General features: G+C 55.8%; 6 protein-coding genes across 6 annotated transcripts; 3 read left to right on the top strand and 3 right to left on the bottom strand.

The window, feature by feature from the left end:
- Nucleotides 1-3,107: 3,107 nt before the first annotated feature.
- On the top strand, nucleotides 3,108-4,770 carry B0H18DRAFT_873507 (uncharacterized protein; the record flags this gene model as incomplete). Its single annotated transcript, XM_048040298.1, has 4 exons — nucleotides 3,108-3,638; nucleotides 3,690-4,061; nucleotides 4,115-4,544; nucleotides 4,601-4,770. 4 exons carry the CDS (start codon nucleotides 3,108-3,110, stop codon nucleotides 4,768-4,770), a joined length of 1,503 nt encoding a protein of 500 aa, XP_047895830.1.
- Nucleotides 4,771-6,140: 1,370 nt separating this feature from the next.
- B0H18DRAFT_995356 (uncharacterized protein) lies at nucleotides 6,141-7,422 on the bottom strand. The gene is made up of 6 exons (XM_048045326.1): nucleotides 7,123-7,422; nucleotides 7,006-7,057; nucleotides 6,705-6,945; nucleotides 6,593-6,642; nucleotides 6,525-6,537; nucleotides 6,141-6,471 (listed from the first exon to the last, which is right to left on the bottom strand). The coding sequence occupies exons 1-6, from the start codon at nucleotides 7,297-7,299 to the stop codon at nucleotides 6,246-6,248; spliced, it is 759 nt and encodes a 252-aa protein (XP_047895829.1). The 5' UTR covers nucleotides 7,300-7,422; the 3' UTR covers nucleotides 6,141-6,245.
- Nucleotides 7,423-7,742: 320 nt separating this feature from the next.
- On the bottom strand, nucleotides 7,743-8,924 carry B0H18DRAFT_995354 (telomere stability and silencing-domain-containing protein). The gene is made up of 3 exons (XM_048045325.1): nucleotides 8,438-8,924; nucleotides 8,158-8,384; nucleotides 7,743-8,104 (listed from the first exon to the last, which is right to left on the bottom strand). The coding sequence occupies exons 1-3, from the start codon at nucleotides 8,812-8,814 to the stop codon at nucleotides 7,863-7,865; spliced, it is 846 nt and encodes a 281-aa protein (XP_047895828.1). The 5' UTR covers nucleotides 8,815-8,924; the 3' UTR covers nucleotides 7,743-7,862.
- A 109-nt stretch (nucleotides 8,925-9,033) lies between these two features.
- On the top strand, nucleotides 9,034-10,836 carry B0H18DRAFT_995353 (DUF1295-domain-containing protein). The gene is made up of 7 exons (XM_048045324.1): nucleotides 9,034-9,488; nucleotides 9,542-9,558; nucleotides 9,615-9,653; nucleotides 9,711-9,793; nucleotides 9,848-10,029; nucleotides 10,092-10,160; nucleotides 10,210-10,836. Exons 1-7 carry the CDS (start codon nucleotides 9,186-9,188, stop codon nucleotides 10,525-10,527), a joined length of 1,011 nt encoding a protein of 336 aa, XP_047895827.1. The 5' UTR covers nucleotides 9,034-9,185; the 3' UTR covers nucleotides 10,528-10,836.
- A 159-nt stretch (nucleotides 10,837-10,995) lies between these two features.
- B0H18DRAFT_995348 (acetohydroxyacid reductoisomerase) lies at nucleotides 10,996-13,356 on the top strand. Its single transcript, XM_048045323.1, has 6 exons — nucleotides 10,996-11,033; nucleotides 11,075-11,158; nucleotides 11,731-12,387; nucleotides 12,443-12,579; nucleotides 12,631-12,892; nucleotides 12,916-13,356. Exons 1-6 carry the CDS (start codon nucleotides 11,007-11,009, stop codon nucleotides 12,994-12,996), a joined length of 1,248 nt encoding a protein of 415 aa, XP_047895826.1. The 5' UTR covers nucleotides 10,996-11,006; the 3' UTR covers nucleotides 12,997-13,356.
- On the bottom strand, nucleotides 13,357-16,304 carry B0H18DRAFT_995345 (uncharacterized protein). The gene is made up of 9 exons (XM_048045322.1): nucleotides 16,249-16,304; nucleotides 16,214-16,217; nucleotides 16,101-16,175; nucleotides 14,687-15,970; nucleotides 14,617-14,659; nucleotides 14,218-14,558; nucleotides 13,886-14,168; nucleotides 13,767-13,857; nucleotides 13,357-13,732 (listed from the first exon to the last, which is right to left on the bottom strand). Exons 1-9 carry the CDS (start codon nucleotides 16,284-16,286, stop codon nucleotides 13,528-13,530), a joined length of 2,364 nt encoding a protein of 787 aa, XP_047895825.1. The 5' UTR covers nucleotides 16,287-16,304; the 3' UTR covers nucleotides 13,357-13,527.
- Between the last annotated feature and the right edge of the window lie 372 nt (nucleotides 16,305-16,676).

Here is a 16,676-nt window from a genome sequence, read left to right as displayed (position 1 = left end):
CCGAACGCGTTGAAAGGTAAAGACAGTGACTGGAACCGAAATGCGGTGGACATTGTCTGGTCGAGACAGTACGTATTTCTTGTGTTCTCTCGGTGATATCTTACCTTCGCTGACACATCTCTTTCCGGCCATTAGCACCGCTGCACGATGCGGCGAGGGAACTGAAGATGACAAATACATGGTAAGTCATCGCAACCCAACACGAAAGTAGTGCAAGAAAAAGGGCAACTAATACAGATAAGCAAGACAGGACAGATTTCACATACAATGTGCGATAATGTGAGATCTGCGTCGTGCACTTTTGGCGATGCTGCATATATGCGCAATAGCCTGCACGCAGCGATCACAGGCAAGGGTAGATGTCCAAGGTAAATACTTCATGAGTCTACAGACCTGAAATAGGTGAAGTGTAAAGAGCGGGGATTACTGAGATGATGGCAGAATCGGAGGAAGGAGGCCTGGCTCAAGACTCCAAGTCGGGTCGAGTGTCACTGTCAAGGCGCGTCTTCGATCGTGGATGCCATCTCACGTGAGCGCGTTCGACCGCATTGTCAGCTGCTGTGGTAGTTTGCACGTCGGCGGCGGGCGTGAGTCCTACAGTACGCTCGCGAAGCCAACGAAGACTCCCATTTTTTGTTCTAGCTTCCTCTTGCGAGTAAGCTGCGTCTGTGTAAATCACAGGATATCTGTTTTGAGGCCCTCAGACAGATTCCACTGGCATACATACTAAGCACTGGATGAAGTTGCGCAGCCGCGTGCGCTCAACTTCTACGGTTGAGGTAAATACACAGATAATCTGCGGCTGGGCCGTCAATTTTTGGCGCTATGCCTAGGCTCTTTCACCGTTCAGTCACCACATCGAGGCCGTCATTTTCGAGTCTCTGAGATCTTCAAGTTCATTGGTGGGCCGTAGCCTCTTATCGAAAGAGCGAGCCTCGTGTCACGATCACATGACAGTCAGATCGCCGACGCCACACTCGCGAACGCGGTCACGGTCGTAACTTCAGTGCGTGAATTCTGAACATGATCATGTTGACTTACTCCTTGATGCATCTTGACAGGAAACTATTGAGGACGTGGAGGCGCAGCATACTAGTAGTGCACCTATGTGAGTACCATTCAATGGTGACGGTCCGACTCCGAGTCTGTGCACTGCGGCGTCACCCGGTCAGAACTTGAAGCTGATCGCTTCTTAGGAGCGGTGCGTCAACTGTTGCGATGCGTGACAAGTCGCGGGCCTCACCGTAGACTTACTCCTTTGCCTTACGGATTTGACGGCTATGCGCATACGCAATGCAGAAGAGCTGTTCATAAGTCCTGTTACTAGCGGCGGTCCTCGCATGCGTATCACTGGACCCGTGCGTTCTTCAGAGAATATCATCAAGGGTCAACACGTTGAAGCAGCGCGTCTATGCCATGGCTATGCAGGTGTAGCACTGCGTTCATCGGGATTACTGAAAATAATCCTGAGTATCACTGTCCAGCTAGTAGGACAGCAAACGAGTCGAAGATCTTTCGAGCGTCCTCATGTAGGTGAGAACTTGTGCTCGGTGGAGGATATAATCATGCGTATGGACATTGCAGAGCACATTACGCACCTTGGCCACCCTTCTGGGGAGCTTCGAACCGTAATCAAGACGACGCCACATGCCTCATGTGTGGCTCGGAGCCACTGTGACAGACACAAGTGTTCGAGCGTATCTGGACCCTAGGCTCTGACTCGCGTGAGACGCCGTTCGTGACTCATGAGGGCCAAGCCTAGGATAGAATCACGAGGCTTAGGCATGGTGGCATCGAAAGGGACCACCGAATTGGGAACAAGCACTGGTCGGACCTGTGGCCGAGCCGGACCCCAACTCGTGGAACGCAGTGGCAAAACAATCAATACTTAGGTAATGTATGCTAGGGATACATCTGCCTTTAATTGGCTCATTAACAATGACCCCCAAAGACGAAAGCAGGAGAATGAGCGAGGCGCGTGGCTCGGGTTATGGCTCGCAACCCCGGCCTAGTATGGTACTGGTCAGTATAAGGGCTGGGCTCCCAGGGATGACGGCAACGATTCGGAGCAACAATTTTCGGCCATTGACTAGGTGAGATTGTCTCCTGAAGTATTAAAACACCGTGTGCTGGGGCGACGCGTATTCGATATAAGGCTTGGACAACATGAGTTTACACTGACTCGGCCATTGCGTCGGATATAGCCCAGCCTTCATCATTCTCATCTAGACTTTTCGGGGAAAGGTGATGTGCCCATGATGGGGGAGTTCTTGTGGAATGTACGGACCGCTTTCTCCGTGGACTAAGGTTGTGGTTGCCACACCCGATTCGGACATTGCGATCATTATTGCTACTCATCGGCGCACAACAGGCCTTAGCCTCATTGTCCTTCTTGAAGCTCCGCGAACCCGTGGCTGCCTCTAGAAACCTGATCAACCAAAAAGGTTAGTGGCGCTGCCACGCTTCTGTAAATTTTCCCCATGGAAGCAGAATGATAATGCCTGCGCAGCGTCCCCACGAGGGGCGGCGCTGTGAGTCAACGAAGACTTGACGAGCACCTCTGGGAGAGTGCAGAAGATCATGAGTGTCAGGCTGACATCCTGCGGAGAATAGATACTCTGCATGGATCATACTATCGACCACCTGCTGCGCTGCACAAAATGGCTGAGGTTAGGCGGCTGGCAGCAACGAACAACACCTGCCGATTTGGGAAAGAAGCATTGATGGGGATCGGCTATCAGCCAGACGCGGTCCTCGTGTTGTTCATATTCGAACACCGTAGGCCACGGGCGCTGCTCCGAGTCAGTCTGCTTTGTTTCTCTCCGCCAGCCTGATTGCATATAAAATGAGTGGGTCTTGCGTCGGATCAACATCCTCCGCCTCCTCGAGGTATGCGTAACATTCAGCTTGTGGGTGGCGAAGGGCCGCTCCTACATGGCCCTCCAAACACTCCCATTCTCGAGACCAAAGGCTCATATACTGCTTCTAGTCACCCTTATTCTGCGCCAGCGTATAAGCTGAAATGGAACGCTGACCAGCTTGAAGCCGACGTCGTTCATGAGCTCTCGTGTGACGTATTCTGCGACGTTGCAGGCTTCCTGGAGGAAATGTTCCCTGTGCCGATCAAGCTCGTAGACAAGGTCCTCGCGAACGCCTTGAAATTTCAATTATATGATGGTTCCGGGTCGGAGAAGCGGTGGTCAGGCTACACGACCGAGCCGCCTAACCACGAAAGCGACTTGTACGCGCCGTTTGTTACGCTTGTCAAATCTATCGCTGGCCTCATACCGAAGTCTGGCGCGACACCGAACGACGTGCAATGGCGGGACTACCACAACACTCGACCCCTATCCCGGGATCGCTACGCGGCAGACATCAGGCCAGACATCGTCGCGACGATCGGGGTCAAAGACGAACAGCCTGTACCGTGGAGTCGCGTCGTGGTCCCAGTGGAAATGAAGAAGCAGGTGCGGGACGGTCCTGCGCTGCTCCAGCTCTTGAAATACATGCGTATGGTCTTCCACGAGTCGATGGACCGCTGCTTTGTGCTCGGCATCGTGGTGGCATGCACGAACATGTCCGTGTACTTGGCCGACCGGACTGGCGTCCTAGGATCGGTCGTTTTCAACATCCACGAGGTGCGTCGTGCGGCTGTGCTAACCCACGGTCGCCATTGATCTACCTTGTAGAAACCAGAGCTGCTGATTCGCGTCATCGTCGGGATATGCACGTTGTTGCCCGCCGATCTTGGGTGGGACACCTCAATGTCGGTCATTCGCGAGCAGCAAAAGTACTCGAGAAGCGAGGTGAGACGCCTGAAATTCGAGCGCTCTTACGCGGTACCGTGGAACCCGGAAAAGGAGGACCACTACTGGGTGATCGACATGCCGAAGCAGAAGGAGGGCGCGGAGTATGGTGTGATGGACGAGAACAAGACGGAGACATTCGTGCTGTACAAAGGTCTCAACGTGCAACGCGGCGAGGTGATCCGCGGGCGTGCGACGCGCATCTGGAAGGCGTGGCTGCTCGACGATTTGTCGCTGCCGCAGGAAGACCGTCCGGTGCGTCCGTCGTCGTTGTGTTCCTCTTTTTCGCCGGCCTGATGCCTGTGCAGCTGTTCATCGTGAAGGACACATGGCGCGACGACGAGCGGCGCCTTGAGGGCGAGTTCTATGCGAAGATCGGACGCACTCCTGGAGTCGCGACGATGCGGTCGTACGGGGTGGTGTACGTCGGCGACCAGGAAGACACCGTCGCATCGCGGATCCGTCGCGGTCTGCACGTCTACGCGAAACCCCGCTGCATTGACATGGCGCAGAAGGGCTTCGATCCGAACACGATTCCATCGTCCACACCTGATAGAACCAGGGGAAACACGACGGACTACGGGTCTCTTATTGACTACCTACCTCTTATTGACGTGCCCGAACGATCGCCTCGCGGAAGAACACATTCAAGACTGGTCATGGAGACGTACGGTTGGCCGATCAAGATGGGTCTTACACTTCTCGAAACGGTCCAGGCCATGCGTGACGCGCTTGTTGGTGAGTACTAGTGTATCATGAAGGTGTGCAGTCGGGATTTAGTCGTTCTGCCGTAGGGCATTGGACGGCATTCAAGATGGGCGTCCTACACCGCGATCTCAGCGAAGGTAACATCCTTATCACGGGGAGCAAAAAAGTAGGCTTCCGGGGCGTGATCATAGACATGGACTACGCAAAGTTTTCCGACGATCCCACACTTGCTGAGGATCCGATTTCGGTACGCTGATCTTCTTCGAGATTGACTGGCGTAGCATGCTGAATGCTAGTAGGGCACGCGACCATTCATGTCCGGGGAGATTCTCCGAGGAGAAATCTACTCCAAGGCCAGCCAGCCCAACGACGATGTTGATTTTTTTGCGGAGAAACAAGCACCCGGGACAGAAGACGAGGACGGCGTCGTCACTCAACCTAAACACACGTTCTTCCATGACTTGGAGAGCATCTTCTGGATTCTCCTCTGGATTTGCATCTGCAGAGCTGGTCCGGCGATGCGACGTTCCGATCTGTGGGACCCTAGCAAAAAGATCCTTACCGCTGAGTACACTGCGCTTTTCCGGGTTGCCGACCTCAGCCTGCTAGGTTTCAAAAAGGAAACCATCATCATGAACTTCAACTACTTCGATAAATGTCTCAAGTGTGTAGCGGACTATTACCGGCCGCTCATCCCTCTTCTGCAGCGCCTTTGGGTCATCCTTCACAAGGGATATGAGAAGGACAACTTCGACTGCGATGACACCTACGGAGAATTTGTTAAGGCCTTCGAACGGATGGAACAGCTCCTCCTCGCCAAGCCTGAAGTTCGTACATCGGAACAAGAGGTGGCCTTCGACAAGGAGGAGAAACGGCGCGAGGCGGATCACAAGGACTGGGAGCGTACGCCTCGCAAATTGTCAAAACAACCGACTATCCACGAGGACAACGAGGCAGACGAGCCCCCCCTCACCGAAGACCCAGCTCCTGTTGTGCGTGACGCCGGGATTGCAGGCGGCAATTCAGACGACGAGCGAGACCCATCACCCTCTCCCGCGCCTCGCGGACGTAATGCGGTGACGAATCCCGCTGATCTGGAGTTGAAGTCTGTGCGGCTCAGGACACGGCAGACCTCGAAGGCTGCGAACACTGCTGCGCGATCTGAGAGCCGTAGCTCGGCGGTCCCGAGCACCTCGAACGCACAGACACCCCCACCGTCAGACACTGCGGGTTCCTCGCAGTCGATGCCGACGAGACAGACACGTAGTACGGGTCGCGGCCGTAGTAATCAGTCTACGCAGGAGGGGAGTGATGTTGCGAGCGGAAGTCGAGGACGAGGGGGTAGGAGTCGCGGAGGACAAGGGGCGAGGGCCGCTCGCGGACGCGGGGCTAGGGGGAAGGGCAAGGGGAAGGAGGGTGAACCGAAGCGGCGTTGATAGGTGTGTTGTAAGCCAACGATATGACGTCTGCTGTATGTATGTATGTAGATGATGTTGTGGATGTGCGAGATTCAGTCTTGATCTGGTCTTGGTCGTTGCTTGCGCTAGATGTGGTTGAGGGAGGTGAGCGAAGGAAACGAATAACACTTGTCTACCATCATTTCTATGTAATGTTCAGATCCTGCCTGTACTTCCTCATGACGAGCAACACCTAGTTCAATGTGTATTTCAATTGTAGAGGGCTTGGCTTTCAAGTAAACGAGTAGCGCTACTTTCCACAATGTTCATATTCCTACTCTCGATCGAAAGGCCGCATAACTTCGTTTCCTCTGACGTCCGTCGCGAAGTTGCTCCGCACGCCCTCCTTCCAGTTGGGCACCTCGAACGTCGACGTGTGGCACCACGGCTTGAGCGCGAGCTCCTTCTCGACGACGCGCGCGAAATGCTCGGACCAACCCTTGCGCGGGAAGGCCGCGGTCGTCGTCTCGATGAGGCGCGGGTGGACGAGGTTCGCCCGGCTGACGCGCGGTAAGGTCAGAATCGAAGTCTTGGGCCTCCCGTGGACACTCACATTCCAACGTTATCTATGCAGAAGAGTGAGTTAGCACGACGGTAGCGCCGATGAGAGCGCGAGCGTACCCAAGATCGTCGCGAGCTGCAGAATCTGTCCAACCATCGTGATGTTCCCACTGGTGCACGACCAGAACGCGGTAAGAAACACGACTCAGCATGACACCGGAGACGTCCTCACCCCTTCACGAAGATATCCTGGTGCCTGATAATGGCGTCGCAGACGCTATCCGCCTGGTCTTCGGCCCCGCCCTGCTGCAAGATCAGGTCGCGCGCCACGATCGCGCCCTTGAACTCGAAGGACATCTTCGTCGTCGCGAGGAACCGCTCGGCGGTCCCGATGTCGTGCAGGAGGGACGACAGGTAGTACGTCTCATTGTCATACGTCCAGGACGGGAAGTGTGTCTTCACCAGCGCAGTGCCTGCACGCGTCAACTACATATGAGTGAGGTCCCCGCAGTACGATGAGACGAATGCCGGACCGTAGACGTATACTCGGTGGCTGTGGTTATATGTCTGCTCATCGAGCTCTTTCTGCGCGAGGAATGACCTTCGTTAACGGATTTGAAGAGCACCAGCGGACGAGAGAACTCGCGTACTTTGACGAACTCCTTCACCGCACGGACGACTGCGGAGTCCGGGAAGGGGAAGTCGTCGATCGTGAACAGGTCTTGCTTTGGGTTGGGCCCGCTCGCGGTGGGATGATCTTTGAATAGCACATCCGGGTCCCTCGGCACGGGTGTGAAACCATAGAAGGCGACGTCGTCTCTCGACATGATGAGATAAGGAGGTGTTTAGCACAGTTGGAGGCTGATGCAGATGTCAAACAATCAGGCTTCAGAAGTCGATCCTCGGTGAGTGCTGAGATCTGAGAAGTCGAGGATCGCCCAGGTCTATATACACTCACTGAGCGCCGGAGCCAAGAGGGGCACATGTTCCCAGCGCAGGCTGACATCTTCAGCCCGTGCACGCACACACCTTTGCAATATGTAGACCAGGCGCTCTCCCAAGGGCCCAATTGCCTGCTTGCACGCCATCTGAGTTGCCTGTAAGGACTTACCGAAAGACCGGACTATGAATTGACTGAGTCAGGGGTCGCAATGTTTCAGCTGCTACGATCAGCTACGATGCATATGCGCCGATGCTCTCGGGAGACATACCGTGATCGATGACTTCGCATGCAAGCCGCACGCATCTGACTCGAGTGTCTCATGGGATCGAAGTGGCGTAACGTTTCCCCATCCTTCACGAGCTATGAAACGTGCGTAGTCTCACATCGGAGGTGGGGCATACCACCTGCATACATAACCAATACAGAACAAACGTACAGTCTCACACATCACGCGCTGGCGACCGCAGCAACCGCAGACGCAGCAGCAACGACTACAGGAGCAGTTGTGGCTGACTCGAGAACCTTCCCAGAGACGGCCGAGGCAACCTCTGAGGCAGCGGCGACAGAGGATGAAGCGGCCTCAGCGACACTGGCGGCAGGGGTAGTGTCGCTGGATGTAGCAGACTTGTCCTTGACTGCCGCAGGCGGGCTCTGAGAAGACTTGGCTTTCTTCCTCTTCTTCAGCATAGCTGGGAGCGAGGTGAGCTGACCACGGGGGTTCGTGACGGAAGAGAATACTCACCGACGGAGACGGCGTTTTTGACGTTGTCGACAAGCTCACGGCTCTGCTCCAGATACTCCGCGTCATCCAGACGGTGCTTCTTGCCAGCCAACGGCTCGGCGGGGGTGCTGGAGCCATCTGCCGAATGGACGATGCCAAGCTTCTTTTCCAACGCCTCCAGTTTCGCTCTCTGGGCCTCTTGATGCGCCTTCTTTCGTTGAGGCTCGCTCTCAATGTAGTCGGCGAGCCTGTGCAGGTCATCAGTAAATTCTTTCCAGCGAACAAGGCAGCAGAAACGCACTTCTTGGCTTCCTTTATTGTGCTGAGACGCCTCCCACTGAGATCCCTGCAAGAGTCGTTGTTGCTCGTCTTCTGGCTGCTCATACGACCACCAGCAGCGCGCAGCTGCGACCCGAAACCTCCCTTCCCTCCCCTGAGCCGTGGCACCAAGCGAAGCGACACGAACGATGGTGCATTGGTGTCGTCTTGAAGCGATGAGAGCAAAGCATCGGGCGAGGGCGCGCAGCCGCGGTGAGGCGTCAGGAGAAGGTCAGAAGGAAGCTCTGGGTAGCGGTGGGCGAGGAGGTCGTAGAGGGTCGAGAAAGGCGCGTCCGACGGTGCAGAGAGCGAGAGCGTCGGAAACGGAGAAAAGGTCGACACTACGATTGAGGTAGACATGATTGGTAGTCTAGAACAGCAAACAGACGCGTGCGGAGATGATTGAGTTGAAGAGCACCGACGACGTGTGGGCGAGGATAGCGAGGACGACGAGGAGAGCAAGTTACAGGAGAGCGGTCGAGTCGAGTCGGGGGCCCAACACATGTAGTTACATAAGCAACACCACCACACGTGATCCGGGGTAGGGGACATCTCAGCTCGAGTGACGGTCGTCGGTCGATGTGCACTGCCAGTGCCAGAGCTCATCCGCGACGACGACCACACCACAAAGTTGACGACCACCGCGACGACTCGGACAGTATTGTATCTCTCTGCTGAACATCCGTTACCACCTACTGTGAGGCAAAGGACGTTATACTCAGTAGACCAACATGGCTCCGTTACCATACGCAGCGCTCATCCGCGGGAGCATTCCAGCCTCGTTCGCATGGCCTCTCAAGTTCTGCACGGGGACCACGCTGGTTGCATGGGTACTCTCTGTCATAACAGGAAATGTGTCGCAAGTCGACAGGGTGTGGACCTTCCTGCCGACAATCTACACCGCGTATTTCGCGTTGCTGCCGCTATGGCCTCAAGAACCTCCCCTTCTATTTTGGCCTTACACGCCGGAAACTGTGCATCCGTTAGTCGGACAGAGGTATAGCCCTCGGGCATTGTTGATGCTGGGCTTGACGGTAGGCTCCAGTCTCGTCACGCGTGGAGCAACGTCTCACAAGTGTTGTCTTAGTTCCTCTGGACGTGTCGGTACGCTGCTACACGCTGCGCGTTGCTAACTCAATTGCTGACGTGGACAATCATAGTTTGTCATACAACACTTGGAGGAGGGGGTTGTTCAATCTGTATGTCTTCTTGCTCTCTGCCTATTAGAACATCGCTTAACGACAGACTCGTCTCAGTCATGATGAGGACTACCGCTGGCAAATCGTGCGCGGCAAGATCCCCAATTGGCTCTTCCATATATTCAACTTCGTCTTCATCGGTATGCCCTCACGTCGCCCACAGCTACACCATCACTGACCTCTGTCCACTCAAGCCGTCATCCAAAATATCATCCTTCTCCTGCTCGGCATCCCGGCGCACATAGCTGCGTTCCAGCAGCCGGCCCACCTCAGCACGTCCGATTACGTGCTCGGCGCGCTCGCTGTAGCCGACCTCGTTATGGAGTTCGTCGCTGACAATCAGCAGTACTCCTTCCAGACGTACAAGCACACCGGCGTTCTGGAGAAGAACGAGTGGCCTGCTGCGCGCATACAATGGACACCGCAGGATGCGAAGAGGGATTTGTGACGCGTGGGCTCTGGGCGTGGTCCCGCCACCCGAACTTCTTTTGCGAGCAAACATTCTGGGTAAGAGCCATGCCCCCACCCACCCCGGGTACTTGCTGACGCTGCGCAGGTCATCATCACGCTCTTCCCTCTGCTCGCGCCAGAGACGCCTAACCTGTCGCTCACGCCGACGTCGATGACGCCCCTCTGGCCGCTTATGCCTGCGCTGGTGCTGTGCTCGCTCTTCGTCTCGTCGACGCGTTTCACAGAGAGCATCTCGCTGTCGAAGTATCCCGAGGCGTACACAGCGTACCAGTCGCGCGTTTCGATGTTCGTGCCCTTCTTGACGCCTGTGTGGGGCTTGGTTCTGCAGCTGAGAGGGAAGAAGGCACAAGTGGATGAGATGCTGTTCGGGCAGGGTCCCGCGAAGGGAGGAAAGGATGACTGAGTTTCTGGGACCTGTACGTTTCGGTCGTTCTTTCAGTCAGCTCCGCTGTATCATTCCGCTCCAAAGCTCTTGTAACCTTGTCTGTATGGACTCCCCGTCCTTCCAGTAGCAAATTGTATCGCATTCTTGGGACACGGTCGTACGATACGTATTCAAGGCAATCTCGGAGTCTTCGCGTCCACTAGCCTTGTTTTTTTGCCGACCGCGAATAAATGTTTCGTTGGCGCATGTCCTTCGTGTATCTGCGCATGCCTCGTCTATGTAAGTAGCACACATTATGCATGTTTTTGCGCCTCGGGCAAGGGTTTCTGGAGGAGCACTGCTGCCAATAGAACTGCCGCAACGAGGATAAACGAAAACGGCGTCTTCATTTTGTCGGTGAGCTGAGCGCGCGAAGCGCCCATAAGTGTGACTCGAGCGCTTCGCCTCAAAACTGAGTGTGCTCGACTCACCGATCCCCAGCTTTCCCCACATCCACCATGGCCTCCTTCGTCGCCCGCTCTGCTGTCCGCGCCGCCTCGCGCCGTGCTCCCGCGTCGCCGCGCAGGTTGTGGCCAAGCCAGCCCAGACTGCGGCGTATTCCATCCTCGCCAGGTCGGCGGCTGCTACGTCGAAGAGGTCTACGGTCACGGTAGTTTTCAATTCATCTTGGCTCCATCCATAGTTTCCATTACACTTCGTTTATGGCTGGCGATGTCTGGGGTTGCGTGTCGCGGAGGAACAGCGCGCTGTGTGCACCGCTAGTGCAGGTGTAGTTTTGTGGCAGGTGGTGGTCAGAGTACCGGTCACCGTCCACCACTGTCCGAACACTCCTGGCTCTGCGTGTCACACAGATTGACTGGGGGACCCTTGGACTTGAGATGATGGGTTCAATTGCCAAGTGAAACGGAATTTGTCAAGGCCGTGCGGACACTATCGAGGCAAGCGGGAACAGTGGTTCTAATTCGGCTCTGAAGTCGCTCCTTCGTCATACCCTAAAACGTGGAAGGTGCGAGGACAGAATTATGACAGCGTTTTCTTGAAGGGCGTTCTTCGAACTCAATGACGGGCAAGTTGTAACTCGTCCCAGCCGTAGTGAAGGAGGTACCGAGCCCTGGATAATGGGTGTTCTGGTTACTGGAGCGCAAGCCTCGCGCTGAAGAATGGATTCTTTGGATTTGACCAACCAGATTGTGAGCGAAGACTGACGTTAACCGTTTCTAGGGTACGCGTGGCGTGAAGACCCTCAACTTTGCGGGCACCGATGAGGTCGTGTACGAGCGCAGCGACTGGCCGCTCGCCAAGCTCCAGGACTACTTCAAGAACGACACCCTCGCCCTCATTGGCTACGGTTCGCAGGGCCATGGCCAGGGTCTCAACGCGCGCGACAACGGCCTCAACGTCATCGTCGGTGTTCGCGAGGGCGGCGAGAGCTGGAAGCAGGCGCAGGAGGACGGCTGGGTGCCCGGCCAGACGCTCTTCCCGATCGAGGAGGCGATCAAGCGCGGAACGATCGTCATGAACCTGCTCTCGGATGCGGCTCAGTCGCAGACATGGCCGACGGTCGCGCCGCTGATCACCAAGGGCAAGACGCTCTACTTCTCGCACGGTTTCTCCGTCGTGTACAAGGACGACACGCATGTCGTGGCCCCGAAGGACGTCGACGTCATCCTTGTCGCGCCCAAAGGCTCCGGCCGCACCGTGCGCACGCTCTTCAAGGAGGGCCGTGGCATCAACTCAAGTGTTGCCGTGTGGCAAGACGTCACGGGCAAGGCTAAGGAGAAGGCGGTCGCTCTCGGTGTGGCCGTCGGCTCCGGTTACATGTACGAGACGACCTTCGAGAAGGAAGTGTACTCTGACCTGTATGGCGAGCGTGGTGTGGTATGTTGTGCATTTCACCCTGACATTCGTCGGAGTTACTGACGCGGATGAGTAGCTCATGGGGGCCATCCAAGGTCTCTTCTGCGCGCAGTACAAGGTGCTCCGTGCTAACGGCCACACGCCGTCTGAGGCGTTCAACGAGACCGTCGAGGAGGCCACTCAGTCGCTCTACCCGCTGATCGGCCAGCACGGGTACGTCTTGCCCTCTCGCCCCCCATCGCTCCCCTGACGAACTCTCCGCAGCATGGACTACATGTACAACGCGTGCTCGACGACCGCGCGCCGCGGTGCGCTCGACTGGGCGAAGGTCTTCGAGGAGACGAACACGCCGCTGTTCGAGAAGCTCTACCAGAGCGTGCGCGACGGCACGGAGACGCGCCGGAGCCTCGAGTTCAACAGCCGATCGACGTACCGCCAGGACCTCGCGAAGGAGCTCAAGGAGATCGACGACCAGGAGATCTGGAGAGCCGGTACGTCGACATTCACCCTGCATACAAAGCGTGAGGTGGCTGAACACACCTCCGACAGGCAAGGTCGTGCGCTCCCTCCGTCCCGACAACCAGTCGTAAGGGGTATGGGTCGTTCGCGGAGCTCTGTGCTCCGACCTAAAAGCATCACGATGCACTGCTTGATTTTACCTACTTGTTTGCTTACGCGAGAGACGTCAAAGAGTGGAAGTACAATAGAGGTGAATAATGCTCTGCGAAGTTCACGTATCCCCGATGTGCGAGTGTGTGGCCCACAGGACTAGCGAACGCGCCGCCGTAAAAAATGCGCATTGAGTGTAGTGAACGTCCGAACGTCGTATTGTTCACGTTTGACGAAGCAGAGGCCTGTTGCGACGTTGAAATTGTACTTGTGGGGTTCCTTCCGGAGTCACTGGCCGATGATGTGTGCACGCCCTTACTTATACGACCCACCCAACCACGTCTGTCTAGAGCAAAATAGGCGTATGCGGCGGCAACAGTAGCGTGAGCAACTGCCGCGATGTTAAATATAACGGAGATCACATTGCAGAGCAGACGTTCGAGAGTACACGAATAAATATCAACAGCGGAATTCGATAGTACAACGGACAGTCCTGAGAGAATACTCGTACACCAAGTCACGGCATTCGCAGTCACGATTCCACCCCACGACCTAATGACTCGGTCCAGCTTCCCCGAGCTCGAATCGCAGAGGACTGAGGCCCGGACAGGCGATCTGCGGCCTCTTGGCAGCAGGTTCATGCATTCCGAATGGATCGTCGTTGTCCACATGCTGCTCTTCAATGCGTTCCATGTCGTCAACGTCCGACCTCGAGCGTTTCTTGTCCTGACGCGATCCTGCAGAGCCATCTTGCCCGCTGCGAATCGTCGACATTGCGTGGAAGTTTGAACGGTAGCGCAGCGTCGTTCTTCGGCCAAGACGGATTCGCAAGCGCCTTGTCGAAGACTGCCAATACGCTCTCGTAAGTGAGAGGAACTGTGGCTGACCGTCGGTCGCCACGCGTCGGGACGTTGTCGAGCATAAGTCTTGAAGTCGTGGATGAGAGTCGTCAGTGGCTCGTTATCTTTGACCTCGAATTCCGTCGGGGTCGTGAGGAACTGTCTCTTGCCTGCCGCGCTCTTTCTTCCGGTTTGTGCATCGAAAAGCGTGAGGTAAGCGGTGTAACAATCGGTATTGTCGGTGTATCGAAGAACGATCCACAGCAAGAGCCAGAAGAACGACTCCAGATCGTGGCGAACATCGTGCGCGCGAAATGTCTCCAGGATTTCAATGGCCATGAAGTATAGCGTGCCCTGCAAGGGCGATCAGTACTGGAACGAACATGTAAGACTTCAGACGTACCGTCCTCTCCTTCATTTTCATCCTCGCCTCCCACTGCTCCCGAGCGGCCTGGGCGTGCGGTGAAGCGTTCGTATTATGGGGGCCTAGGACGGGGATCTTCTGTTCAGGCGGTCCAGGTCGCCCAGGTTGAGCCAGACTTTCGTTGTACTGCTTTACAAACATCTTCCAGTTTGCCTCGTTGACCGGCATCCCCGCATGCCTAAGCGCGGCCTTCCAGTCAAAGCTGTAGTCGAAATCGAGGAGGAAGCCAGCGAAGAAGATGATCCATGTATCGCAAAGCATCACGTTGCCTTCGCTGACGTCTCGATGAATGACACCAGCTAAGTATGCCTGCCTATGTCCTGTCCGGGCAAACACATTGTAAGTACGGTAATCGATGCGGCACTCGAGGAGACGTACCAATGATAGCATCCCGGAAAGCCCGGATGAGCTCCCTCGTCGTCTTGAAAGTGGAAAGAGGCCGACCAACCGTCTTCATTATCAGCCGCATGTGACTCCGTTCATCGTATTCCGCCTTCTGCGGGTCTCGCAACTGACCGCAAATGGTGCGATGGCCGTACATGGGTGGTTGATCAGTACTGTTTGCGACAGGATTGAGACCGTCACGGGCACCGGCAATGTCGCCCGAGTCCGGACGCAGGGATTGGTTCGCCTCGCGTGCCCCAAGGTCATCGCTATACGAGGTCTCCGGCAGGCCGTATAGCTCTGCAACCGTAGGGTCAAGCTGCGCGTCAACTAGCATCTCTTCTATCTCTGGTGGGAGCATAGGGCAACCTTGGTCGTCTACCTGAAAGGGTCCGGTCGGAATTGATGGTTTCTCCTCAGGCCCATCGTTACGGTGCATGAAGACGTAATCCTCGAACAACTCGCGCCATGACCGCGATTGAAACGCTCCACGGATTTCATCGTATAATACGTCCTCGCGATCGCGCGCAAGTTGTCTCCACGCGTCCTTGATTGCGCAAGGCTCCCACGTCCCCTCTTCAAGCGCATCCCACACGATGGTCGCGCGCGAGAAGAGCCGCGGATTGAGAGAACGGATGCGATAGATCAGGTACCTTGTCGCCCCTGCCTCCGTCCCATCCTCGGAGTATCTCGGTATTGTGATCCATCGGCACGCCTGCTTGTCCGTCTCCGTGAGGGATTCTATACCCACTTTCGCGCACATTTCTTCAGCAAGCTTGACGTCGCCTTCGGTAGCTCGCTGAACCGACGGATCCGCGCCGAGAAGCATAAAGGTGAGAGGTGCGCCGGCTACGCCTCTCTCCGGGGCTTGGTAGTGACAGAAACGCCAGAGCAGTTCATGGAGAGGCCATGGCGTCTCCTTGATGTCGAATGATCGTGAGACGACGCACGCCGCATGGTCAACGCGGTATATCCGAGCGATGTCGCCGTAGATTCCGACGACGAACACAAAGAGCATCCCGTGTGTCAACAGGAGGTTCCGCGCGCTCTTCGCAAGCTGCGTGAGTGTGCCCGTCTCCCTTTTGCTAGGTTTCACGCCGTACTTGCCAATCGGATCTTCGCCGCTTGTAGGTTTGATCTCGAACACCATAGAGATGTCTTTCCATGCCCCGCCCAACTTGAGCCTTGCTCCGTTGTCCGGGAAACGACATAAGATGTCCGGCATAGTGTAGTTGTGCTCGTCCTCCCATGCCTTGAACGGAAATAGAATAGGACATCTACTGCCGTCGGCGAACTTGGGTTTGCGTCGAGGCTGAAAGTCCCGCACGAGCTTCCTCATTCCTGCTAGCTACATAATAGAGACTGTCAGATACTGCGAACCGGAAAGTCGACAAAGCGTACCAATTTCGGATATTTCGCAACCTCTTTACCACGAGCAGGGACATCTCCAAATATGTCAGATGCTTCACGCCATGGACGGTCCCGGGGAAAGGCGATTCGCAGGGGACGTAGCGTTGGAAGAATTCTGGGAGAGTCCTGTCGAAGAGGCTGATCTTGCCGTCGATTTCGGCGCCCAAGAGTCCTTATTCACTTGGCTTGATTGGAGTGTTTCTCGTGTTGCGTGACCCCAGTATGGATTTCTTTTTGCTCGGTGTACCCTGCATGCCGGGCGAAGGCGGAGATCGGAAGAGATGGACGACCGCTGGATCTTCCGTCCAGGACGCAGAGGAAGAGAATGAAGAGGACGGGGACATTGGGGGCGACATGGTTGCACTTTATATGGAGCGAGACTAGTCAGTGTGATGGAAGCCGATCGCGCGGAAGGCGGTTACCGATGGCACAGAACAACGACGTGTCCAACTTTGGTAATTTTCGGCAGGCTGTGGTCGAACCTCGTTGCGAGAAGGCCGAAATGGGTGCGCAGAAGTGAGCTGAAACAAACACGCGGCTGCTGCTTTGTTCTTTGTGCGACCAATATGGCAATAACTGCAGACGATTGTTAACAGCTGTGCAGGAGCGAAGGTGGCCGAGACTCGCCGCGTGGTCGTGGTCTG

The sequence above is a fragment of the Fomitopsis serialis genome (assembly GCF_022376445.1).
Source record: "Fomitopsis serialis strain Sig1Antser10 chromosome Unknown B0H18scaffold_18, whole genome shotgun sequence".
Taxonomy (NCBI): domain Eukaryota; kingdom Fungi; phylum Basidiomycota; class Agaricomycetes; order Polyporales; family Fomitopsidaceae; genus Fomitopsis; species Fomitopsis serialis.
This window is presented reverse-complemented; position numbering and strand designations above follow the sequence as displayed.